At 51.9% G+C, this 26262-nt stretch overlaps 4 protein-coding genes across 4 annotated transcripts in view; 3 read left to right on the top strand and 1 right to left on the bottom strand.

Annotated features, from left to right (window-relative positions):
- LOC113841163 (uncharacterized) overlaps window positions 1–26262 on the top strand; it is a 249639-nt gene that overhangs the window by 167968 nt on the left and 55409 nt on the right. The gene's annotated exons all lie outside the window — the stretch shown is intronic.
- LOC139999785 (olfactory receptor 14C36-like) lies at window positions 2616–3575 on the bottom strand. Its single transcript, XM_072029408.1, has one exon. The coding sequence runs from the start codon at window positions 3573–3575 to the stop codon at window positions 2616–2618; it is 960 nt and encodes a 319-aa protein (XP_071885509.1).
- Window positions 13319–14278, top strand: LOC113841683 (olfactory receptor 14A16-like). Its single transcript, XM_027448361.3, has one exon. The coding sequence runs from the start codon at window positions 13319–13321 to the stop codon at window positions 14276–14278; it is 960 nt and encodes a 319-aa protein (XP_027304162.3).
- LOC113840833 (olfactory receptor 14C36-like) lies at window positions 25169–26128 on the top strand. The gene has a single exon (XM_027447584.3). The coding sequence runs from the start codon at window positions 25169–25171 to the stop codon at window positions 26126–26128; it is 960 nt and encodes a 319-aa protein (XP_027303385.3).

Here is a 26262-nt window from a genome sequence, read left to right as displayed (position 1 = left end):
GTGCCATCCACGGGACTCCTCAGGCATTTCCTGCAGCCCCGGGGCCAGGGCTGCCTGCCCCGACCAGCTGCTGCCAGAAAGGGGTTTGTGGTTCCCATTAGTTCCTCATCAGCTCAGGGTGGGTCTCAAACAAAGCGATTTCAGTAAGTTCATTTATTTTGTTTATATACACAAAGAACCTGGTTCCTCATTTACATGAACATTCACGCAAGATGTGTTGGTACTTATGTACAAAGGGATGAATAAAGACATTTGTAGAAAACAGTTCCACAAGAAGAAAAAAATAACAAATCAAAACAAAGTGAAAACAAAGAGTCACCTCTGAAGTAAAACCAGGCTTTGACTGACATGACATAAAATACACTAGATCTGTAGAAGAAGAAAAGAAGCAGTCCATAATTGCTGAAGAGTCAGTCAGTTTCCTCAGTACATAGAATCATAGAATCATAGAATATCCTGAGTTGGAAGGGACCCTTAAGGATCATCAAGTCCAACTCTTGACACCGCACAGGTCTACCCAAAAGTTTAGACCATGTGACTAAGTGCACAGTCCAATCTCTTCTTAAATTCAGACAGGCTCGGTGCAGTGACCACTTCCCTGGGGAACCTGTTCCAGTGTGCAACCACCCTCTCTGTGAAGAACCCCCTCCTGATGTCAAACCTAAATTTCCCCTGCCTCAGCTTAACCCCGTTCCCACGGGTCCTGTCACTGGTGTTAATGGAGAAAAGGTCTCCTGCCTCTCAACACCCCCTTACAAGGAAGTTGTAGACTGCAATGAGGTCTCCCCTCAGCCTCCTCTTCTCCAGGCTGAACAGGCCCAGTGCCCCCAGCCGTTCCTCGTACGTCTTCCCCTCCAGGCCTTTCACCATCTTCGTAGCCCTCCTCTGGACACTCTCCAACAGTTTCATGTCCTTTTTATACTGTGGTGCCCAGAACTGCACACAGTACTTGAGGTGAGGCCGCACCAGCGCAGAGTAGAGCGGGACAATCACCTCCCTTGACCTACTAGCGATGCCGTGCTTGATGCACCCCTGGACACGGTTGGCCCTCCTGGCTGCCAAGGCACACTGCTGGCTCATATTCAACTTGCTGTCTACCATGACCCCCAGATCCCTCTCTTCTAGGCTGCTCTCCAGCGTCTCATCGCCCAGTCTGTACGTGCAGCCAGGGTTTCCCCGTCCCAGGTGCAGGACCCGGCACTTGCTCTTATTGAACTTCATATGGTTGGTGATGGCCCAGCTCTCCAGCCTATCCAGATCTCTCTGCAAGGCCTTTCCACCCTCATCCAAGTCCACAACTCCTCCAAGTTTGGTGTCATCAGCAAACTTGCTCAAAATACCTTCTATTCCTACGTCCAGATCATTTATAAAAATATTGAAAAGTACCGGCCCTAAAATGGAGCCTTGAGGGACCCCACTGGTGACCGCCCACCAGCCTGACGCAGCCCCATTCACCATAACCCTTTGGGCCCTGCCCATTAGCCAATTGCTCACCCATCGTATGATGTTTTTATTTAGCTGTAAGGTGGACATTTTGTCCAGTAGGATCCTATGGGAAACCATGTCAAAAGCCTTGCTGAAGTCCAAAAAAATCACGTCAGCTGGTTTCCCTTGGTCCACCATACGGGTGATCTTATCATAAAAGGAAATCAGGTTAGTTAGGCAGGACCTACCCTTCACAAACCCATGCTGGCTGGGACCAAGGACTGCTTTGTCCCCCAGGTGCGCCTCAATAAGTTCGAGAACCATCTTCTCCATGATTTTACCAGGCACTGACGTGAGACTGACAGGCCTGTAATTGCTAGGGTCTTCTTTCTGACCCTTCTTGAAAATCGGCACAACATTTGCCAGCTTCCAGTCTACCGGGACCTCTCCAGATTCCCAGGATCATTGAAACGATCCTTGTACTCCACAGAATCCCACAGGAATTATGACATTCTTCTTTGGTGACAAGATCTTGGGCATTTTCTCTCTTTTTTGGCCTCCAGTCACTGCCTGCCCTGGGCACATGCTGCCCATGGAGAACACCTGGGCTCTCCACACAGCTCAACGTTCGTGTCCTGGAGGCTGTCCTCTGCCCTGCCACATTTGGGACGGTCATGGCTCTGTATCTCAGTGACCTTTCACCATCTCCACTTTCATCAGACACCAACAGGCTGCTCCTAAATCCTACCTGTGGTCTCTCACAGCTCACACAATGACCTATTTCTCTCCCAGATCCATGCAGCAACAGGCCTTCCAGGGAGCAGCTACACAGCCCTGATCTTGGCACCAGCTTTGAAAGACTAGCCAAATCTTCAGGCAGTGCACTGGGGACACCCCATTTTATTACACAGATGAGTCAGTGATGATGTGCTTTTAGACAGACTTTTACAGAACCTCAACAGTAAACAGAGCAGTGTTTACTGTACATCCTCAGTAAAAGGATGTACAAAAAGGAAGTACAAAAAAAGGATGTACAAAAAGGAAGTACCTCCTCAGTAAAAGGATGATGAATAAATGACTACTTTTTTTTTTTTTTTTTAGAACATTATAAATGCAAGTGGCACTGAAGATAACAATAGCTATAATGATAATAATACAAGGATCAAGACTGCAAGAGGATATGCAGAAAGTCATTTCTGGAGAAAGAAGGGAAAATAATCATTCTTAAGAAACATCTGTGAAATTGCTCTCCTAACAGCAACCTTGAGCTCCTGGTTCCTCATGCTATAGATTAGAGGGTTCACTGCTGGAGGAATCACTGAGTACAGAACTGCCACCAACACATTCAAGGATGGGGAGGAGATGGAGGGAGGTTTCAGGTAGGCAAACATGGCAGTACTGAGAAAAAGGGAGACCACAAACAGGTGGGGGAGGCACATGGAAAAGGCTTTGTGCCGGCTATGCTCAGAGGGCATCCTTAGCACGGCCCTGAAGATCTGCACATAGGAAAGCATGATGAAAAAAAAACACCCGGATGCTAAAGAGAAACCAACCAGAAGAACCCAAACTTTCCTGAAGTAGGAGTGTGAGCAAGAGATTTTGAGGATCTGGGGGATTTCACAGAAGAACTGGTCCACAGCATTGCCTTGGCAGAGGGGCAGGGAAAATGTATTGGCCGTGTGCAGCACACCAGTGAGAACCCCACTGCCCCAGGCAGCTGCTGCCATCTGGGCACAAGCTCTCCTGTCCAGGAGGGTCCTGTAGTGCAGGGGCTTGCAGATGGCAATGTAGCGGTCGTAGGCCATGATGGTGAGAAGAGAATATTCTGCTGATATCAGGAAGGGAAAAAGAAAGACCTGTGCAGCACATCCTGCATAGGAAATGGTCCTGGTGTCCCAGAGGGAATTGGCCATGGCTTTGGGGACAGTGGTGGAGATGCAGCCCAGGTCGAGGAGGGCGAGGTTGAGGAGGAAGAAGTACATGGGGGTGTGGAGGCGGTGGTCGCAGGCTACGGCGGTGAGGATGAGGCCGTTGCCCAGGAGGGCAGCCAGGTAGATGCCCAGGAAGAGCACGAAGTGCAGGAGCTGCAGCTCGCGTGTGTCTGCAAATGACAGGAGGAGGAACTCGGTGATGGAGCTGCTGTTGGACATTTGATGCCTCTGGGTATAGAGGGCAGTCTGAAGAGAGAAAATCAGGACAACATTAGGACAGAACTCTGTGATCAAACCTACTCAATTTCTTATACAATCCTCCCTCCTGCCTCTCCCTTTTCAGGAAGATCTTTGCAGGTCCATTTCACAAGAGCTTGTTTGTTCTAGTTGATGCTGATTCCAGTGCCACTGGGATAAGTAGGGCGCTGGAGGAGGCAGTCCTGACCCACGCAGTTGTGTAAATGAGGACATGGGCTGTTGTTGTATTAAATACAGATGAGGTATCAAACTAATTTCAGAATGCTTGCTGAAAATTCAAAAAACTCAACATTTTTGTGAAAACCCATTGTCCAGGCTTTGGGGGTATTTTCTAGTTTCTCCACCTCATCTGAGGGGTGCATTTATGCATACAACCTTGGTGTTTGTACTCCCCAATAAGGTAGTTTTGGGGGTCCTGCGAGGCAAAGGGACTGTTCCTCAGGACAGAGTGAGGACAGCTGTTTTATCAGCCAGTCCTGGTCTCAGCTGCCCTTTGCAGGCATTTCTGGAGGATGGTTGCACTTAGGTGATCCCCTAAAAAGAACCGTAATGCTGCTGGGAAGAGATGAAGACAGATTCAAAGGGCAGATCTCCAAACCCCTCACCCATCTCACCAAACCTGAGGAGGATCTCAGCTCCCTGCTTTTCACCGTGGACACAGAGGGATCGTAGCAGCTGCCCACATGCAGCCAACCAGCTGCATTTGTATGGCCTATGTACTGAAGGGAGAGTCAGCTCCTTCCCCATATAGCATTTCTCTGAGACCCAACACTTCGGAGAAAAGATGGATGATTTTTATTTAAGGACAGAACTAACACTTAGGAACATCATCATCAGATTTTGAGCTCCAGATGAATTTTCATCTCCCAAAATCTAGGGATTCCAAAGAAACTCGTGTTAAAATTTCCATGACATGGCTGGATGAGAAAAGTAGCCAAGAAGTTTGTGAGAAGGCGTTGGCGCTTCAGGGATGGGAGGGAAGTACACAAATCCCCTCTGCCATAAATTTTCTTGGAGCATCTCACTCTCACTCCCTGACCAGGGCTCTGCTGCCTGCCGCTGTCCCTGCCTGCAGCTGGGGCTCTGTCCCCACGCCTCCAGCCTGCAGCTCACAGCCCCCATCCCACCCGCTGGGTGCTCAGCTCTGCCCTGCAGACACCTCCTGGCAGCAGGGCTCTGCCCAGGGGCAGCTCGGTGGGGGCAGGTCCAAGAGCCCAGGTCACACAGACCCTGCTGACACTGCACGGGTGGTGGTGGAGCTTTCTATGGGCTGAGAGGCAGGAAAGAGTTTCTGGAGATTCTTCTAAACCTCCTTCTGGTGGTGTATGAGTCTTAGGCTCTTCCAGGAAATAACAGCTTCTATTTCTATTCCTAGTGAGCCAAAAGAAGAGAAAACTGAAAGCAGAGGATAAGAAAAGATGAGAGTGAAGTTCCCTTTGAAATTCCCTTGGTGTGCTGTGGAGCTGTGAGCAGGCTGCCCCAGGCAGCAGCCTCCCACCAACAGCAGGACCCTGCCCTGCCAGGGGGGGCTCCTTCCACCCACAGCTTCTCCCCGCAGCGCCCTGGGCAGCTCCCCGGGCAGGCTGAGTGCTGAGCCTGGCAGGCGGCAGAGGCTCTGACCCGCCACACAGCCCCTGGGGCACAGCAGGGACCCTGCTCTGCACCATAGCCCTGGACACCCCATGCCTGCACCCCCGGCTTCACAGCCTGCAGCCAGCCTGCGACAAGGGAGCCCTTGGGACTGGACAATGACCCTATGGCAGGGAACCCCTGGGCTGGAGCTTGTGCTTTTCCACACTAAAGAAATACCAAGTGCATCTGACCTGATCTTCTATGGGAAGTTCTCAGTCTGGAAACCTTCCCTGATACTCATGTGCAATGCACTGCATAAAGAGACTTACCATGTTATGTGCTAGCAAGATTTCTCCTCCTCTGAGCTCTTAGTACTCTCATATTCCATGCAGCCCATAACCTCTCTTTCCCTTCTCTCCCCTCCCAGTGCCAGCTGCAGGCAGTGCCGCCAGCCCTGCTGCGCTGTGCAGAGGAGCTGCTCCTGGGCAGAGCTGTCTCTCTGCAGCGCTGCCCGCTTGCCAGGAGCTCCCCTTGGGCCCAGGAGCCTGATCCCAGCTCAGCAGCAGAGGCCCAGCCCAAGGCCTCCCTTGCTCTGCCCCTCACCAGGCTCCCTGCACATGGCCCTGGGGCTGCAGGGGAACCTGCTGGGAAACAGCCTGAAGGCATCCCTGGGGCTCCTTCCCTCAGCTGGGCACGCACACTTATTGACAACAAGTACATTTCTCCAAAAAGTCAGGCAGCAGAGTCCGTTAAGACATCTCATGCTGGATTTTAATCCTGTTGCTAGGAGGGCACTCAGCTCACACCCATGCCTGCCCAAGGCACTCAGGAACTGGGATTCGCCTGCCCTCACTTCAGGTGTGCACCACATGGGCACCTGCAGGTTAGCTCCTTGTCTCATCTCCAGGATTATTAATGGAGATGGAGGAAATCTGTGGGTTGCAAATGCCTGGTGACATGTCAGGGGGCAGAGGTACGTGCAGGCATCTGCAAGCTCTCATGGAGGTATCATGAGGGACAGGGCAGCACCTGGGGGCATCACCGTGGAGGCTGGGGGGAATGCCTTTGGCCAGCTGAAATGACAGCAAATGCACCCATTTAGGACAACTAAACCTGTCCCTCCTCAGTAGGCTCAGGGCAGCCTGTAGAGGCATCCACCTGACCCAATGGAGAACTGTGCCACAGGGAGAGCTGAGTCTCTCTCTCCCTCTTCTCCATCTGGTTTTCCCTCCATCTCCAGGGACTGTAACGGCACTTGTCTCATGGACATCCCTATATTGCCTAATGAAATTCGGGGCAGCCGCTCCATTTAAAGCCAATTGCAGGCCTGCAGTGCTACCTGAGATGCCAACGCTGCCCAGCACCACTGGAGCATGCAGCCGGCATGGGCAGCACAGGACCCACAGGACAGCTTTGGCTATTCACAGCTGGTACTTAGAGGGCACCCCTGAGGGCATCTCTGGTAGACCTGGTGCTTATGAGCAAGTGACTGCTTCCCAGAGAGCCAAGGTCTGTCCCACTTCTATCGGGTAGAGGCAGGCAGTGCACAGATATGAGGCACTTCACACCAGAGTTTCCATTTATGTCATTCAGCTTGCAAACACTGCTGCTGCTTCTCATCCCCACCCGTTAATCACTCTGATGGTACTATCCAGACACAGTGATTTTTTCTGTGTCCCTGGATCACAGGATGCCCATTGCCAAAGACATTGTCAGCAGCCCATTCTCGTGCCTGGAGATCGGCCTCAGCTCCAGCACTGGCCCTCAGAGCTGCACCAACACCACAAATGCCCTCTGCTGTCAGGGCAGCACAGCCCAGGCCTGATTCCTTCTGGCCTCAGGAACACCAGGCCTTGCCCTCCTTGGGACCCCTGAATTCATCCTTTTGTGCCCATCTGCCATCCACGGCAGCATATCTGCTGTGATGGAAAGCCTTTGCATGCCCAGGCTCTTGAGCAAAAGATCTGGGACAAGTCTGAGTTTGGCCCTTGTGCCACAGCTGAGGTGCTGCAGTCCAGATGTGCCCCAATGCCCTCAGCCTTGGGCACAGACGGGAGGAGCTGGATCCCCACCGAAAGGAAGCTGTGTCAGCATTAAGGAGTACACGGCATCTGTCCCAAGCTGTTCTCCCTACTCTCCCCTTCATCTGCAGTGCTGTACTACCCCTCTCCCTTACCATGAGGTGCTGAAGGTAAGTTTGCCATTCCCTCGTGTGCCAGCTCTACCTGTTGCATGGCAGGGGGGATGTCCTGGGAGAGGGTGCTGAGGCCTTCTCAGAGCACAGAGCCTTGTGGGACATGAGGGGAGGAAGGCTCGGGAATGTGCTGCAATTCCCTCCATATAACACATCCTAATGCATCCTAACACATATAATGCATCCCAGGCGCCTTCGCTCCCATCGTTTGAAAAAAGCCCATCCCCAGGAAAAGACTCAAACCGGACCTTCCTGGGAGAGCTCCCAAAAGCAGAGGTATCTTAGTACAAGAACACAGCAGGGACTACTCCAGTGCTTCACTTCCTTTACTCCATGGGCTTTGTCACCATTTGGAGATGTTCCTGGTGGATTTGTCAAGAAATGCCGCAAAATATGTCTCCTTATTACTGACCTCACAGGCCTTCTAATGACACGGTCTGATGTCACAGGGGGTGCACTGCATAACCAGGATATCATCACTGGAGCAGCGGCAGTGCCGGCACTTCCCTGCAAGGCCTGGTCCCTGCTGGGCACTGCTTGGGTGCTCCCCAGCGCTGTCCTTCTGTGGCCAGGAGTGGGGTCAGCAGGCAGCAAGCTTGCACTGGGCGACCCTCGCTGACGGGCAGAGGAGCAGGGGCACCTTGCAGAGGAGCTGTGGTTGAGGAGCCAGGGCGGGCATCCCTTGTCCTGAGCTGAGGGCCAGCAGCAAGAGAGATGGAGGGCTGCTGGAGGGTGACCATCGCCTCTGACCTGACTTCCATGTTCCCAGTGTTCCTGCACCACTGCCCCAAAGGTAAGGGTGTCAGGAGCCCCTTCCCAAGATGTGTCACAGGGGCTGGCAGCTGTCCAAAGCTTTGCGGGGGGCTGGAAATGGCTGGTGGCTGCTGCACGAGCCTTGCCTGAGTGTCCCTCTGGGCTCAGGGGAGTATGCGGTAGCCAGGATTCCTGGGTCCTGATGCTAGGGGTGCCCTAAGCCCCAGTGCTCCTCTGGGCATGGCTCAGCCTCCTTGTGATGGGGACAGTCCAGGGCCAGGTTTCCTTGGGAGCTGGTGCCTCTTCAGGATCTGGCTCTGGGAGGAAGGACGTCCGGTGTCCCAGAGACTGGTGTGTCCTGCAGCTCCACAGGCCTCTCAGGAATGTGCCAGAAATGCCTGTGTTGGAAATCAAGCCTTCCCCTTGTACTGATCTCCTTCAGGGGAACCAGCCCCTCCTGTGCCACCAGGCTGCCAGAGCGTGTTCTGGGTGCTGAGATGCCATCCCTGGATGGCCACAGCCCTGGTGCTGGACCCTTCCAATCTCCCTACTCTGGTGGGTTTACACAGGTACACAGGTGAACTCCATGGCCACCGCTCTTTTACTTCCCCACCTACAAGGAAAAGGGGGGAAAATTATGATGAAAGTAGCTCAAGGCTTTAGGTAGAACAGGAGGTCACCCACCAAATATCCTCATGGGTACCAATTATCATCACAGGCAAGACAGACTTAGCATAGGCAGATTAAGATATTTTATTGCCTACCCGTGGCAGACTACAACCTTGAGGAAATACAAGCAAACTAAAAACACCATTCCCCCCATCCAGCCTCTTGTAACTCCTTGTCCTGGGTGGAACAGGAGAATTGGGAATTGCTGTCAGTCCATGACATTGTTTCCACTGCTCCTTCATGGTCAATGTCTGCCCTCTCTGAGTCCCTCCTGTGGGATGCCCTCCTTCACAAATGCATCCTGCGTGGGGCCATAAACAGTTCAGATAATGACAGATATGACTGGATCATGATAAAATAAAGTTGTTATAAGCAATAGATCAGCTTCATAGTTGCTGACCACAATGTTCATTTTTTGTTGGTGTAGTAGTTGTGTTTGGTCTCAGAACTGTGTTGGATAGCACATTACATATAGTGTGTGTTCCCTGTTGTGCTGTTTATCCTTTGTGGGGGCTCGTTTATGGTTATTGGTTTACTGCCTAACACTGCCTTATGTTGTGATAAAATTACTGGTCATGAGACAAATCTGGTAGTTGTACTCAGCATTACTATCACCTCCATGCTTGAGGAACTTTCTCTCAGAAACTATTTATAATTAACAGCCTTTACTTTTCACCTCGGGGAGCCAATCTATGGAAGGGATAAGGGGGAACACTTCTCCCCACAGCAAGTTACAATAGCTCTTCAAAACTTTGAATCCTTGGGATGTTCAAACCAGCCTGTACATATTGTTATGTGTCCTGAATGTGTTTCAGGTTTTGTTTAAGGTTAGAGTAAACTATTTCAGAATGCCAAACAATGATCTGCCTTGAGGCAGGATAATTATGAGGGGCAGGGTGTGTGGGAGGATATGGGCAGGCACCTAGAACTGTGGGCACCTCCAATGCTTTCTAACTTCACCCCCAAAGAAGTGCAGAATCATAAAAAACAAACAAAAAAAAAAAAAGAATCCTGACAATTCCAAAGTGACAGAAATCACTGCGATGTGCTGGGGCTTAGATTGCTGAGTTGCAATCTACACAATGCCAATCCCTATGACTGGGCTAGAGAACCAACCTGTGCCTGTATCAGTCAAATATATACATGTGAATAAAATAAAATCAGGAAAGAAGCTCCTACTCCTAGAGGGAAGGAGGAAGAAGAAGATGATGCAGGCTCCTCCCAAGTAAAGCCATGAGAGAAATGTGTGGACGAAGACAGAGATAACATAAAAGCAGCAGTAAGCATCTGATCACTAGTCCTTGGGGAGCTGCGATATGTGTGATTAGATTTCAGCCATTATCTAGGCCAGCACATTGTCACCTGGCTGCTCCGATACTGGGATAACAGGGCCGGTAGCCTCGAATTAGAGGGCAGGGAAGCCAAGCAGCTGGGATCCCTCCCCAGGGAAGGGGGCATTGACAAAGCAATTGGAAAAGGGGCACAAATCCTCCCTCTCCTGAGGTAACTCCTGTCAGGTGTAAAGGAAAGGTATCCCTTCAAGGAAGATGTTGTATGTCACCCAGGCAAATGGACAACCAGGGAGAGAGGCAGCCCATATCTGATGCAATTGGCCATGCTGGAGGTGATTTATGGTGATTTATGCACATTCAACAGTTTTCTACCTTGCCCGGTGCCTCACAGGATCCTTCAGTTGTGGGGTTGCTGAGGGTCGAAGTGCCAGTAGCTACCCAAATGGTGCACCAGTGGCAATATGGCACCACCCAAGATTCCCTGATTCCCATATATATGCTGATTCGTCAACTGCAGAGCCAAGGACTGATCAGCAAAATTTGTTCACCCTTTAATAATCCCATAGGGTCAGTGCAAACATGTAATGGAGATCTGAGGCTAACGTATTGTGTCTAGAATGAAGTCACACCAAGTTCAACAGATCGTCTATAGTCTTCTCTCCTTATAGTCTTAGCTCTAAGAGCATTTAAATGATCTCTTACAGCACCTGAATGCTGTTGTCTGATCCCTTCCTGGGATCAAAAGGAGCCAGTACCTCCAGGCCAGAACACTCTCCTTGTACCCTTGGATGCAGGCCCCTAGGTTCCATGGACTGTTAAGGGTGTAGTTTGCAAAGTAACCATGGATTTTATCCCCACCCAACACCTGTTGTACCCCTGCAGAGTCCTGCCTCAAGGCACAAAGGGCAGGGAGACCTGGCTGGTGAGAGCTGAGGCCCTGTGGAGATGACCGAGACACAACAGCCATTACAGCCAAGGGTCACAGAGAAGAGAAATGGAAAAAGAGAACATTTAAAAGAGAACAGAATAGGTTTAGCTCTGCCTGTGACACATGACTCCTTTTGCTCTGCTGACAGCCTCTGCATGCTGCTCTGAACATAAGGAGTAGGGACAGGCTCAGTTGTCCTACATGTGGCATCTGCTGCCATTTCAGCTGGCCCGAGGAATGCCCCATCAGACCAGAGGATCAACCTCAAATTTCAGCAGGTATTTCCATTTGAACAGCTCCTGCCTGTCCTCCATCTCCACTAAGGAGCTATTGTGGCTCAGTAATTCGCATTAAGGTGCCTGTGTTGTGGACACCTGAACTGAGGCCTGAGGAATCCCAGCTCCTGTGGGTCTGTGGCAGGCATGGCAGGGAGCTGAGATCCCTTTCCAGCCCCAGGAATAAAAACAGGCATGAGATGCCTTGACTGACTCTGCTGAATTAATTCCTTAAGTGGGGATGAAGGAGATCAGTCCCTTACCATGACTTGATGTCCAAACTGATACTGGGACAAGAAGATGTGATTGTTACGCATAATTAGTGTTCCGTAAGGAGAAATGAGCCTGCTGTCAAGAAGTGTGTGTGCCCAGGGGAGGGAGGGAACTCGAGGGATCCCTTCAGGCTGTTTCCCAGCAGGTTCCCCTGCAGCCCCAGGGCCATGTGCAGGGAGCCTGGTGGGGGGCAGAGCAAGGGAGGCCTTGGGCTGGGCCTCTGCTGCTGAGCTGGGCCGGGCTCCTGGGCCCAAGGGGAACTCCTGGCAAGCGGGCAGCGCTGCAGAGAGACAGCTCTGCCCAGGAGCAGCTCCTCTGCACAGCACAGCAGGGCTGGGGGCACTACCTGTGGCTGGCACTGGGAGGGGAGAGAAGGGAGATAGAGGTTACGGGCTGCGTGAATTGTGGGATACTGAAAGCTCAATGGGGAACCAATGCTTGCAGCACATTACAGGGTAAGTCTGTGGCAGAAGGAAAATGCAGAAAGGTCGGGCCCTGAGTGCTCTCTTGTCAGAGGCTGGCAGCAGGCTCTGCAGCCAGGATGCTGAAAGGGGAGGCCAGGGCTGTGGTGCAGATCAGGGTCCCTGCCTCTAGGACATGTCCCCAGCGAGCTGCCCCTGGGCAGAGCCCTGCTGCCAGGAGGTGTCTGCAGGGCAGAGCTGAGCACCCAGCGGGTGGGATGGGGGCTGTGAGCTGCAGGCAGGAGGCGTGGGGACAGAGACCCAGCTGCAGGCAGGGACAGCTGCAGGCAGCAGAGCCCTGGTCAGGGAGTGAGAGGGAGCTGCTCCAAGAAACAAGGAAAGGGGACTTTTGAAATTTCTCTGCCATCCCTGCACTGCTGCTGTCTTCCACAGTACAGCCCTTGGTCTCTTCAGCTCCCCCAGCAAGGACCACCAGAGATATTGGCATGGGAACTTGTTCATGATTCTTCTTTGGAGTCAGTGATGTAGGGAATAAGTCAGGTGCAGCTCAGAATGCTGCATGTTCCGTCATGCAGATACATGAATTGAGGAGAAGCCTCCATGTCCTGTCATGACATGTAGGGCTGTATGTGGGGCTGTGAATGAGCTTACTCTGTCTTCAGGTTGCATTGTTTTTAGCGCATTCAGAACTTTTCCTGCAAGAGTTCTGCTGGGCTGCAGGCTGCCCCCCTCCAGGGCACAGCTCTGCCATCACAGCTCTGTGCTATCCATGGAGAAGACACCTGACTGCTAAGGGCGTGGAAATGCTGCTGGAAATCTCTATGTGTTAGCTGCAGTGATCCCTCAGTGTTCTTTGCTACACGTGGAGAACTGAGACCATCCTCAAGGCCACAGGAGAGATTTGCACTTGGAAACTGGATTCCTTTGCTCTGCGCAGTGTGCAGGCTCTTCTCTAAGGGAACACCTGGGTATGATGGTATCTTTGAGCTCAAAGCGGTGCCAGTCCAGGGCAGCTGTAACCAGGACTTTGGGACAGGATAGCTGCCCTTACTCTGCTCTAAGGGACAGAGCCCTTGCCTCTCAGGCAAGATTTCACTTGAGTGCAGCAGTAATGCCAAGGACTTCCAGAGTCCCTTGCTCCCAGTGGCACCCTCTGGTAGCATAAACCAGAGCTCTACCAAGGAATGTGCAGCAGAGGTTTTCCTAAAAGGGAAGCAGCAGTTCTGAGGTTTAACAAGAAACAGAGTAGGTTTTGCTCACAGGGCTGAGCCTAATATTTTGCTGTATTTCCCTCCTCAGACAGGTCCTCATGCCCAGAGGAATCAAATGTCCAACAGCAGCTCCATCACCGAGTTCCTCCTCCTGCCATTTGCAGACACACGGGAGCTGCAGCTCCTGCACTTCGTGCTCTTCCTGGGCATCTACCTGGCTGCCCTCCTGGGCAATGGCCTCATCCTCACTGCCGTAGCCTGCGACCACCGCCTCCACACCCCCATGTACTTCTTCCTCCTCAACTTTGCCCTCCTTGACCTGGGCTGCATCTCCACCACTGTCCCCAAAGCCATGGCCAATTCCCTCTGGGACACCAGGGCCATTTCCTATGCAGGATGTGTTGCACAGGTCTTTCTCATTGTGTTTTTGTTTTCAGCAGAGTATTCTCTTCTCACCATCATGGCCTATGACCGCTACATTGCCATCTGCAAGCCCCTGCACTACGGGACCCTCCTGGACAACAGAGCTTGTGCCCAGATGGCAGCAGCTGCCTGGGGTTCTGCTTTTCTCAATGCTGTCCTGCACATTACCAATACATTTTCCCTGCCTCTCTGCCAAGGCAATGCTGTGAACCAGTTCTTCTGTGAAATCCCCCAAATCCTCAAGCTCTCCTGTTCACAGTCCTTCCTCAGTGAAGTTTGGGTTCTTGTAGGTAATGTTTTCATCGACTTTGGGTGTTTTGTATTCATTGTGCTCTCCTATGTTCAGATCATCAGGGCCGTGCTGAGGATGCCCTCTGAGCAGGGGCAGCACAAAGCCTTTTCAACATGCCTACCTCACCTGGCAGTGGTCTCCCTGTTTCTCAGTACTGGCTTTTTCAGCTGCCTAAAGCCCCCCTCCCTGTCCTTCTCATCCCTGGACCTGGTGGTGGCAGTTCTGTACTCAGTGGTGCCCCCAGCAGTGAACCCCTTCATCTACAGCATGAGAAACCAGGAGCTGAAAGTTGCACTGAACAAAGTGATTTCATTGACATTTTTCACAGCTGGTAAACTTTTCATCTGTCTCCACAACTGACTCACAGTATATTCATTGTATATTCAGTACATTCCTATGCATTGTATTATTATTATTATTGTTACTATATTATATTATATATTATATTATTTTATGTTTATGTTGACATTGATTTTGATGTTGTTGTTGTTAAGTACAATTGCGATGTTCCGACACACATTTGGCTTCATCTCATTTCATCTGAAACATCAACTTGCTCTCTTTCCCTGTAGCCCCTATAAAATATGTGTGCCACTGGGACTGAGCTGACTCTCTCATAGCGTCTTTTTGGTATCTTGGCTTCTACAGGCAAATGAGATGTCTGCGGTCTCCATGGAGGAAATGTGGACCCAGCAGGCACAGGGAAGGTTGGTCTGGAAAAGGATTCAAGTCATCCTCAGGCACAAAGGAATGGCACAAAGCTGTACTGGGGCGGTTCAATCTGGACATTATGAAAAATTTCCTTACCATGCGTGTGGTCAGACAATAAAAACTATCTCTACACCCACAGTGTCTTCGAGCAGAGTGTCCCAGGGCACAGATTCAGCCCAGCTTGTAGCATGAACAAAAAGGAGAAACTGCCCGAGAAAGCTACCACCAGCCCCAACCCCTCACAGTTCCCAGCACCAGCCTTCCACCTCAGTCTGGGGAGGGCCAATCACTGAAATGTGAGCACTCCCATCCTCCTGCTGGGCTCAGGGCCTGTAACGAGGGAACAGCCAGCCCAGCCTGGTCCCTCTCCAGGCCCAGAGCCCAGCCAGCCCCAGGGCAGGGCTGTCTGTGAACCCCTGTGAGGGATATGCTGGGGCTGGGGCAGGGCTGGGTGAAGGGGGGAGGCTGCTAAAGCAGAAGGGCAGTGAGGGCCGGGGCATTTGCCTATGTGCACAACAGGGCTGAAACGTTTGGCGCAATTTCTCCAGGCTCCTGATGCAAGAAGAAGCTGGGTCTGATTTCAGGATTGAGGGACATTTCTTGAGGGCCCCACAGACACAGAGAAGGTGAAAGGGGCCTTAGCATATTATCAATACGCTCTCTTTTCCTGGGCAGCATGCAGAGGCATCCAGCCATGGACAGGCCCAAGGAGAGGGCTCGTCCTTCCTGTGGTCGCAGCTGCACTCCAGTCCCTGGGGTGGACCCAAGCGGAGGACTTGCTGATGACTTTGGGGCTGAGGTTCAGCACACAGGTTGGAGGAGACTGTCACATGGATGTGTGCTAGATTGAGCAACAGAAGCAAACTGGTATGGCTGCTGTGTCACGCTTCCATCAGTGGAAGCCCTGGCACAGGGCCCCAGACTTGGCTTTCGATGCCACCCTTCAGGAAAGATTATGGAGTTATGAGATGCAGAATAGAGGGCGCCAGTCCTTCTTCAGCCACTTCCCAACCTAGTGCAGCACCAGGAAACTGCGGACTTCTGGCTCATCTTCTACTCTAACTCATGAGCACGCATTAGGGTACCCACAGTCCAGACCTTGTCTTGATTAGGTGAGCACCAGTATTTTAGGCAACTTCCAGCCAAGGCCAACTTCCATCTGGTCTCTCCCCATCCCTCCTCTCACCTCTCCAGATGTTTCTGGCCACCTCCCCATGCTCCCCACAGGGCCCTGAGCTGGTGGAGCTATGAGCAGACCAAGCAGGCTGTGGTGCCCCAGAGATGACTGCACACTGGCTGAGCTGCACAGCATGGGAAGTAGACCCAGCTAGGTTGGGATCACTGTTGTTAATCCTGCTTTTTATGGTGTGTAGTTCTGGCAGGTGCTCAGAAAGAGCAATGGATGTTGCCAAGGACTCTAGGGGGTTTCCAGGTGTCTTTCTAGTTCTAGCTGGTGGTACTTTGTGAGAGTGACAGGAATCCCTCTCCATCCTCCCTTCCTGTGCGTGCTGGTTCTTTGATGAATTGCACAAGAATTGTGATGCTCTTCTTTGCTTGAGGACATCTAAATTTTGCGGTACCCGTTTTGGTGACAAGATCTTGGGCATTTTCTCTCTTTGTAAGGCTCCATTCCTTGCCCACCCTGAGAACACGCTACCCATGGAGAACTCCTAGGCTCTCCACACAGCTCCACATTCCTGTCCCGGATGCTGTCTTCTGCCCAGCCCCATATGGGACAGTTGTGGCTATGTACCTCAGTGACCATTCACCATTTCTGCTGTCATTAGATACAACAGGGTGTTCCTAAATTGTACCCATGGTCTCTCACTACTCACAGCATGGCAATGAGCCTTTTGGGGAGCAGCTGCACAGCCCTGATCTTGGCAACAGCCTTGAAAAAAAAAAGAGACAAGCCTGCAGGCAACACGCTGTGGAGATGCCTTTTTTTTTTTTATCACATGCTATATAAGAATGAGCTTTGATTTGCTGATAGACATACATTTATAGAGCTTCAAGAGTAAACAGAGCAGTGTCATTCCTCAGGAGAATTAGGATGAATATTTTTCTGAGAGCATAATAAATGCAAATGATACCAAAGTTACAATAAAAATAATGATATGAAAGAAGAACCAGGCCCGCACAGAGGTACCAAGTTAAGTCATTTCTGGAAAAAGAGGGGAAATTTATCATTATTCAGAAACATCCATAAAATCACTTTCCTAACCTCACCCTTGAGCTCGTGGTTCTTCATGCTGTAGATGAAGGGGTTCAGTGTCGGGGGCACCACCGAGTACAGAACTGCAACCACCAGGTTTAGGGATGGAGAAGAGATGGAGGGGGGCTTCAGGTAGGCAAACATGGCTGTGCTGAGAAACAAGGAGACCACTGCCAGGTGAGGGAGGCACATGGAAAAGGCTTTGTGCCTGCCTTGCTCAGAGGGCATCCTCAGCACGGCCCTGAAGATCTGAACATAAGAAAAAAGAATGAAAACAAAACAGACAAATACTAAACAGTCACCAATAAAAACAAGACCAACTTCCCTGCAGTAGTCTGATTCCAAGCAGGAGAGTTTGAGGATCTGAGGGATTTCACAGAAGTACTGGTCCACAGTATTGTCTCGGCAAAGAGGTATTGAAAATGCATGCGCACTGTGCAGCAGAGCAGTGAGAACCCCACTGCCCCACGCAGCTGCTGCCATCTGGGCAAAAGCTCTGTTGTCCAGGAGGCTCCCATAGTGAAGGGGCTTGCAGATGGCAACATAGCGGTCGTAGGACATAACAGTGAGAAGAGAGTACTCTGCAGCAAGGAAGAGCAGAAGAAGAAACACCTGTGCAACACATCCTGCATAGGAGATGACCCTGGAGTCCCAGAGGGAATTGGCCATGGCTTTGGGGACAGTGGTGGAGATGCAGCCCAGGTCAATCAGGGCGAGGTTGAGGAGGAAGAAGTACATGGGGGTGTGGAGGCGGTGGTCGCAGGCTATGGCGGTGAGGACAAGGCCGTTGCCCAGAAGGGCAGCCAGGTAGATGCCCAGGAAGAGCACGAAATGCAGGATCTGCAGCTCCCGTGTGTCTGCGAATGGCAGGAGGAGGAACTCGGTGATGGAGCTGCTGTTGGACATCTGATCCTCCCGGGAATGGAGATCTGCCTCCTCTGAATAGGGAGGCCTGTCCAAGAATCAAAAAGAGTTAAATGCTAGGGTAGACCTCTGTAAGGAAAACCTACTCATTTTCTTGTAGTAACCTGGAAAAAAATTGCCTCTTCACTTTGGGAAAGGCTGTTGCTCTCTTTGATCTTAAACTGATACTTCAGGAGTCAAGGGACTCTGCAGGAGATGGTCCTGCCCTAGAGCAGTATACAAATAGAACATGGCTTGGTCTTAGATGAAGTATGCTTTGCAAAACTAAGAGTTTGTCATTATTCTTTCTCAGAATTAATCCAAATGAAGAGCAAAGGTTTTTGCATGTTTTGGTTTGTTTCTTTATACTTGTCTCCCCACGCCTGAGGAGCGTATTCAAGGCATAAAACCTTGGCAATTGGCTTTGCCCACCTATGGAAATCTTGGGGTCCTGGGAGGCAAAGGGACCGTCCCTCAAGGCAGAATGAGGACAGCTGCTGTATCCACCAGTCCTGGTCTCAGCTGCCCTGTGTGGGCACCTCTGGAGGATGGTCACACTCAGGTGTTCCCCTGAAAACAACCAGGATTCTGCTGAGAGCAGAGGAATCCAGGTTCAAAGGGCAGATCTCCAAACCCCTCACCCATCTCATCGTACCTGAGGAGGATCTCAGCTCTCTGCTCTTCTCCAGGGACAGAGAGGGATCATAACAGCTGCCTACATATAGCAATGCAGCAGCATTTGTATGGCCTTAGGACTGATGTGTCTTCTCCTTGGGGCTGCTAGACAACACAGAGCTGCTAGGGCAGAGCTGTGCCATTGTGCACGGCAGCCTGCAGCCCAGCAGAAGTCCTGATGACACTATGGCTGGAGGTTGAAGGTGCGAGAGAACTGAAAGCAGGGGGTTGCTCCAGGGAAGTGTCTCCAGTGCAAGGATGGCAGGGAGATGCCCAAATCCCTTCTGCCATGGAGATACTGGGAGCAGCTCCCTCTCACTCCCTGCCCATGGCTCTGCTACCTGCAGCTGTGCCTGCCTGCAGCTGGGGCTCTGTCCCCACGCCACCTGCCTGCAGCTCACAGCCCACATCCCACCCGCTGGGTGCTCAGCTCTGCCCTGCAGACACCTCCTGGCAGCAGGGCTCTGCCCAGGGACAGCTTGCTGGGGGCACGTCCAAGAGACCAGCTCACACAGATCCTGCTGACACTGCACCTGTGGCGGTGGAGCTGTTCGGGGCTGAGGGGCAGGAAAAGGACCTGATGAGGGTCATGGCAACCTCCTTAGGATGCCTTAGGACTGTCAGGCTTTTCTAGGAAATAATATTATATTTTGCTATTTCTACTGAGCCAAAAAGAAAACTGAAAGCAGAGGCTAAGGAAAGATGAGAGTGAAATTCCCTTTGAAATTCCCTTGGTGTGCTGTGGAGCTGTGAGCAGGCTGCCCCAGGTAACAGCCTCCCACCAGCAGCAGGACCCTGCCCTGCCAAGGGGGCTCCTTCCACCCGCAGCTTCTCCCCGCAGCGCCCTGGGCAGCTCCCCGGGCAGGCTGAGTGCTGAGCCTGGCAGGCAGCAGAAGCCCTGCCCCGCCACACAGCCCCTGGGCCACAGCAGGGACCCTGCCCTGCACCACAGCCCTGGACACCCCTTTCAGCAACCTGGCTGCAGAGCCTGCTGCCAGCCTGTGAAAAGAGAGCACTCAGGGCCCGGCCTATCTGCCTTTTCCTTCTGCCACAGACTTACCCTGTAATGTGCTGCAAGCATTCATTCCCCATTGAGCTTTCAGTATCCCCCAATTCACGCAGACGGTAACCTCTATCTCCCTTCTCTGCCCTCCCAGTGCCAGCTGCAGGCAGTGCCCCCAGCCCTGCTGCGCTGTGCAGAGGAGCTGCTCCTGGGCAGAGCTGTCTCTCTGCAGCGCTGCCCGCTTGCCAGGAGCTCCCCTTGGGCCCAGGAGCCCGGCCCAGCTCAGCAGCAGAGGCCCAGCCCAAGGCCTCCCTTGCTCTGCCCCCCACCAGGATCCCTGCACATGGCCCTTGGGCTGCAGGGGAACCTGTTGGGAAACAGCCTGAAAGACTCCCTGGGGCTCCAGCCCTCCCATGACACACACACTTCTTCACACCAGGGTCATTTCTCCTTACAGAACACCAATTAAGTGTAACAATCACATCTTCTTGTCCCAGTATCAGTTTGGACATGAAGTCATGGTCAGGGACTGATCTCCTTCATCCCCACGTAAGGAAAGAATTCAGCAGTCAGTCAAGGCATCTCATGCAGGTTGTTATTCCTGGGGCTGGAAAGGGATCTCAGCTCCCTGCCATGCCTGCCACAGACCCACAGGAGCTGGGATTCCTCAGGCCTCAGTTCAGGTGTCCACAACATAGGCACCTTAATGTGAATTACTGAGCCACAATAGCTCCTTAGTGGAGATGGAGGACAGGCAGGAGCTGTTCAGATGGAAATACCTGCTGAAATTTGAGGTTGATCCTCTGGGAGTCTGATGGGCCATTCCTCAGATGCCACATGTAGGACAACTAAACCTGTTCCTACTCCTTACGTGTAGGTCAGCCTCCAGAGGCTGTCAGCAGAGCAAAAGGAGTCATGTGTCACAGGCAGAGCTAAACCTATTCTGTTCTCTTTTAAATGTTCTCTTTTTTCCTTTCTCTTCTATGTCACCCTTGGCTGTAATGGCTGTTTTGTCTCGGACATCTCCACAGGGCCTCAGCTCTCACCAGCCAGGTCTCCCTGCCCTTTGTGCCTTGAGGCAGGACTCTGCAGGGGTACAACAGGTGTTGGGTGGGGATAAAATCCATGGTTACTTTGCAAACTACACCCTTAACAGTCCATGGGACCTAGGGGCCTGCATCCAAGGGTACAAGGAGAGTGTTCTGGCCTGGAGGTACTGGCTCCTTTTGATCCCAGGAAGGGATCAGACAACAGCATTCAGGTGCTGTAAGAGATCGTTTAAATGCTCTTAGAGCTAAGAGTATAAGGAGAGAAAACTATAGATGATCTATTGAATTTGGTGTGACTTCATTCTAGACACAATACTCCACCGTTAGCCTCAGATCTCCATTACATGTTTGCACTGACCCTATGGGATTATTAAAGGGTGAACAAATTTTGCTGATCAGTCCTTGGCTCTGCAGTTGATGAATCAGCATATATATGGGAATCAGGGAATCTTGGGTGGTGCCATAATGCCACTGGTGCACCATTTGGGTAGCTACTGGCACGTCGACCCTCAGCAACCCCATAACTGAAGGATCCTGTGAGGCACCGGGCAAGGTAGAAAACTGTTGAATGTGCATAAATCACCATAAATCACCTCCAGCATGGCCAATTGCATCAGATATGGGCTGCCTCTCTCCCTGGTGGTCCATTTGCCTGGGTGACATACAACATCTTCCTTGAAGGGATACCTTTCCTTTACAGGAAAGGCGCCTGGGATGCATTATATGTGTTAGGATGCATTAGGATGTGTTATATGGAGGGAATTGCAGCACATTCCCGAGCCTTCCTCCCCTCATGTCCCACAAGGCTCTGTGCTCTGAGAAGGCCTCAGCACCCTTGCCCAGGACACCCCCCTGCCATGCCACAGGCAGAGGTGGCACACGAGGGAATGGCAAACTTACCTTCAGCACCTCATGGTAAGGGAGAGGGGTAGTACAGCACTGCAGATGAAGGGGAGAGTAGGGAGAACAGCTTGGGACAGATTCCGTGTACTCCTTAATGCTGACACATCTTCCTTTCGGTGGGGATCCAGCTTCTCCTGCCTGTGCCCCAGGCTGAGGGCATTGGGACACATCTGGGCTGCAGCACCTCAGCTGTGGCACAAGGGCCAAACTCAGACTTGTCCCAGATCTTTTGCTCAAGAGCCTGGGCATGCAAAGGCTTTCCATCACAGCAGATATGCTGCCGTGGATGGCAGATGGGCACAAAAGGATGAATTAAGGGGTCCCAAGGAGGGCAAGCCCTGGTGTTCCTGAGGCCAGAAGGAATCAGGCCTGGGCTGTGCTGCCCTGACAGCAGAGGGCATTTGTGGTGTTGGTGCAGCTCTGAGGGCCAGTGCTGGAGCTGAGGCCGATCTCCAGGCACGAGAATGGGCTGCTGACAATGTCTTTGGCAATGGGCATCCTGTGATCCAGGGACACAGAAAAAATCACTGTGTCTGGATAGTACCATCAGAGTGATTAACGGGTGGGGATGAGAAGCAGCAGCAGTGTTTGCAAGCTGAATGACATAAATGGAAACTCTGGTGTGAAGTGCCTCATATCTGTGCACTGCCTGCCTCTACCCGATAGAAGTGGGACAGACCTTGGCTCTCTGGGAAGCAGTCACTTGCTCATAAGCACCAGGTCTACCAGAGATGCCCTCAGGGGTGCCCTCTAAGTACCAGCTGTGAATAGCCAAAGCTGTCCTGTGGGTCCTGTGCTGCCCATGCCGGCTGCATGCTCCAGTGGTGCTGGGCAGCGTTGGCATCTCAGGTAGCACTGCAGGCCTGCAATTGGCTTTAAATGGAGCGGCTGCCCCGAATTTCATTAGGCAATATAGGGATGTCCATGAGACAAGTGCCGTTACAGTCCCTGGAGATGGAGGGAAAACCAGATGGAGAAGAGGGAGAGAGAGACTCAGCTCTCCCTGTGGCACAGTTCTCCATTGGGTCAGGTGGATGCCTCTACAGGCTGCCCTGAGCCTACTGAGGAGGGACAGGTTTAGTTGTCCTAAATGGGTGCATTTGCTGTCATTTCAGCTGGCCAAAGGCATTCCCCCCAGCCTCCACGGTGATGCCCCCAGGTGCTGCCCTGTCCCTCATGATACCTCCATGAGAGCTTGCAGATGCCTGCACGTACCTCTGCCCCCTGACATGTCACCAGGCATTTGCAACCCACAGATTTCCTCCATCTCCATTAATAATCCTGGAGGTGAGACAAGGAGCTAACCTGCAGGTGCCCATGTGGTGCACACCTGAAGTGAGGGCAGGCGAATCCCAGTTCCTGAGTGCCTTGGGCAGGCATGGGTGTGAGCTGAGTGCCCTCCTAGCAACAGGATTAAAATCCAGCATGAGATGTCTTAACGGACTCTGCTGCCTGACTTTTTGGAGAAATGTACTTGTTGTCAATAAGTGTGCGTGCCCAGCTGAGGGAAGGAGCCCCAGGGATTCCTTCAGGCTGTTTCCCAGCAGGTTCCCCTGTAGCCCTATGTGCAGGGAGCCTGGTGGGGGGCAGAGCAAGGGAGGCCTTGGGCTGGGCCTCTGCTGCTGAGCTGGGCCGGGCTCCTGGGCCCAAGGGGAGCTCCTGGCAAGCGGGCAGCGCTGCAGAGAGACAGCTCTGCCCAGGAGCAGAAACTCTGCACAGCGCAGCAGGGCTGGCGGCACTGCCTGCAGCTGGCACTGGGAGGGGAGAGAAGGGAAAGAGAGGTTACGGGCTGCATGGAATATGAGAGAACTAAGAGCTCAGAGGAGGAGAAATCTTGCTAGCACATAACACGGTAAGTCTCTTTATGCAGTGCATTGCACATGAGTATCAGGGAAGATTTCCAGACTGAGTACTTCCCATAGAAGATCAGGTCAGATGCACTTGGTATTTCTTTAGTGTGGAAAAGCACAAGCTCCAGCCCAGGGGTTCCCTGCCATAGGGTCATTGTCCAGTCCCAAGGGCTCCCTTGTCGCAGGCTGGCTGCAGGCTGTGAAGCCGGGGGTGCAGACAGGGGTGTCCAGGGCTGTGGTGCAGAGCAGGGTCCCTGCTGTGGCCCAGGGGCTGTGTGCCGGGGCAGGGCCTCTGCCGCCTGCCAGGCTCAGCACTCAGCCTGCCCGGGGAGCTGCCCAGGGCGCTGTGGGGAGAAGCTGCGGGTGGAAGGAGCCCCCCTGGCAGGGCAGGGTCCTGCTGTTGGTGGGAGGCTGCTGCCTGGGGTAGCCTGCTCACAGCTGCACAACAAACCAAGGCAATTTCAAAGGGAACTTCACTCTCATCTTTTCTTATCCTCTGCTTTCAGTTTTCTCTTCTTTTGGCTCACTAGGAATAGAAATAGAAGCTGTTATTTCCTGGAAGAGCCTAAGACTCATACACCACCAGAAGGAGGTTTAGAAGAATCTCCAGAAACTCTTTCCTGCCTCTCAGCCCATAGAAAGCTCCACCACCACTCGTGCAGTGTCAGCAGGGTCTGTGTGACCTGGGCTCTTGGACCTGCCCCCACCGAGCTGCCCCTGGGCAGAGCCCTGCTGCCAGGAGGTGTCTGCAGGGCAGAGCTGAGCACCCAGCGGGTGGGATGGGGGCTGTGAGCTGCAGGCTGGAGGCGTGGGGACAGAGACCCAGCTGCAGGCAGGGACAGCTGCAGGCAGCAGAGCCCTGGTCAGGGAGTGAGAGGGAGCTGCTCCAAGAAAATTTATGGCGGGGGGGATTTGTGTACTTCCCTCCCATCCCTGAAGCGCCAACACCTTCTCACAAACTTCTTGGCTACTTTTCTCATCCAGCCATGTCATGGAAATTTTAACACGAGTTTCTTTGGAATCCCTAGATTTTGGGAGATGAAAATTCATCTGGAGCTCAAAATCTGATGATGATGTTCCTAAGTGTTAGTTCTGTCCTTAAATAAAAATCATCCATATTTTCTCCGAAGTGTTGGGTCTCAGAGAAATGCTATATGGGGAAGGAGCTGACTCTCCCTTCAGTACATAGGCCATACAAATGCAGCTGGTTGGCTGCATGTGGGCAGCTGCTACGATCCCTCTGTGTCCACGGTGAAAAGCAGGGAGCTGAGATCCTCCTCAGGTTTGGTGAGATGGGTGAGGGGTTTGGAGATCTGCCCTTTGAATCTGTCTTCATCTCTTCCCAGCAGCATTACGGTTCTTTTTAGGGGATCACCTAAGTGCAACCATCCTCCAGAAATGCCTGCAAAGGGCAGCTGAGACCAGGACTGGCTGATAAAACAGCTGTCCTCACTCTGTCCTGAGGAACAGTCCCTTTGCCTCGCAGGACCCCCAAAACTACCTTATTGGGGAGTACAAACACCAAGGTTGTATGCATAAATGCACCCCTCAGATGAGGTGGAGAAACTAGAAAATACCCCCAAAGCCTGGACAATGGGTTTTCACAAAAATGTTGAGTTTTTTTGAATTTTCAGCAAGCATTCTGAAATTAGTTTGATACCTCATCTGTATTTAATACAACAACAGCCCATGTCCTCATTTACATAACTGCGTGGGTCAGGACTGCCTCCTCCAGCGCCCTACTTATCCCAGTGACACTGGAATCAGCATCAACTAGAATAAACAAGCTCTTGTGAAATGGACCTGCAAAGATCTTCCTGAAAAGGGAGAGGCAGGAGGGAGGATTGTATAAGAAATTGAGTAGGTTTGATCACAGAGTTCTGTCCTAATGTTGTCCTGATTTTCTCTCTTCAGACTGCCCTCTATACCCAGAGGCATCAAATGTCCAACAGCAGCTCCATCACCAAGTTCCTCCTCCTGCCATTTGCAGACACACGCGAGCTGCAGCTCCTGCACTTCGTGCTCTTCCTGGGCATCTACCTGGCTGCCCTCCTGGGCAATGGCCTCATCCTCACCGCTGTAGCCTGCGACCACCGCCTCCACACCCCCATGTACTTCTTCCTCCTCAACCTCGCCCTCCTCGACCTGGGCTGCATTTCCACCACTCTACCCAAAGCCATGGCCAATTCCCTCTGGGACACCAGGACCATTTCCTATGCAGGATGTGCTGCACAGGTCTTTCTTTATCCCTTCCTGATATCAGCAGAGTTTTCAATTCTCACCATCATGGCCTACGACCGCTACATTGCCATCTGCAAGCCCCTGCACTACGGGACCCTCCTGAGCAGCAGAGCTTGTGCCCAGATGGCAGCAGCTGCCTGGGGCAGTGGGGTTCTTTATGCTCTGCTGCACACTGCCAATACATTTTCCCTGCCCCTCTGCCAAGGCAATGCTGTGGACCAGTTCTTCTGTGAAATCCCCCAGATCCTCAAAATCTCTTGCTCACACTCCTACTTCAGGAAAGTTTGGGTTCTTCTGGTTGGTTTCTCTTTAGCATCCGGGTGTTTTTTTTTCATCATGCTTTCCTATGTGCAGATCTTCAGGGCCGTGCTAAGGATGCCCTCTGAGCATAGCCGGCACAAAGCCTTTTCCATGTGCCTCCCCCACCTGTTTGTGGTCTCCCTTTTTCTCAGTACTGCCATGTTTGCCTACCTGAAACCTCCCTCCATCTCCTCCCCATCCTTGAATGTGTTGGTGGCAGTTCTGTACTCAGTGATTCCTCCAGCAGTGAACCCTCTAATCTATAGCATGAGGAACCAGGAGCTCAAGGTTGCTGTTAGGAGAGCAATTTCACAGATGTTTCTTAAGAATGATTATTTTCCCTTCTTTCTCCAGAAATGACTTTCTGCATATCCTCTTGCAGTCTTGATCCTTGTATTATTATCATTATAGCTATTGTTATCTTCAGTGCCACTTGCATTTATAATGTTCTAAAAAAAAAAAAAAAGTAGTCATTTATTCATCATCCTTTTACT

This window comes from Anas platyrhynchos, chromosome 30 (genome assembly GCF_047663525.1).
Source record: "Anas platyrhynchos isolate ZD024472 breed Pekin duck chromosome 30, IASCAAS_PekinDuck_T2T, whole genome shotgun sequence".
NCBI lineage: Eukaryota > Metazoa > Chordata > Aves > Anseriformes > Anatidae > Anas > Anas platyrhynchos.
This window is presented reverse-complemented; position numbering and strand designations above follow the sequence as displayed.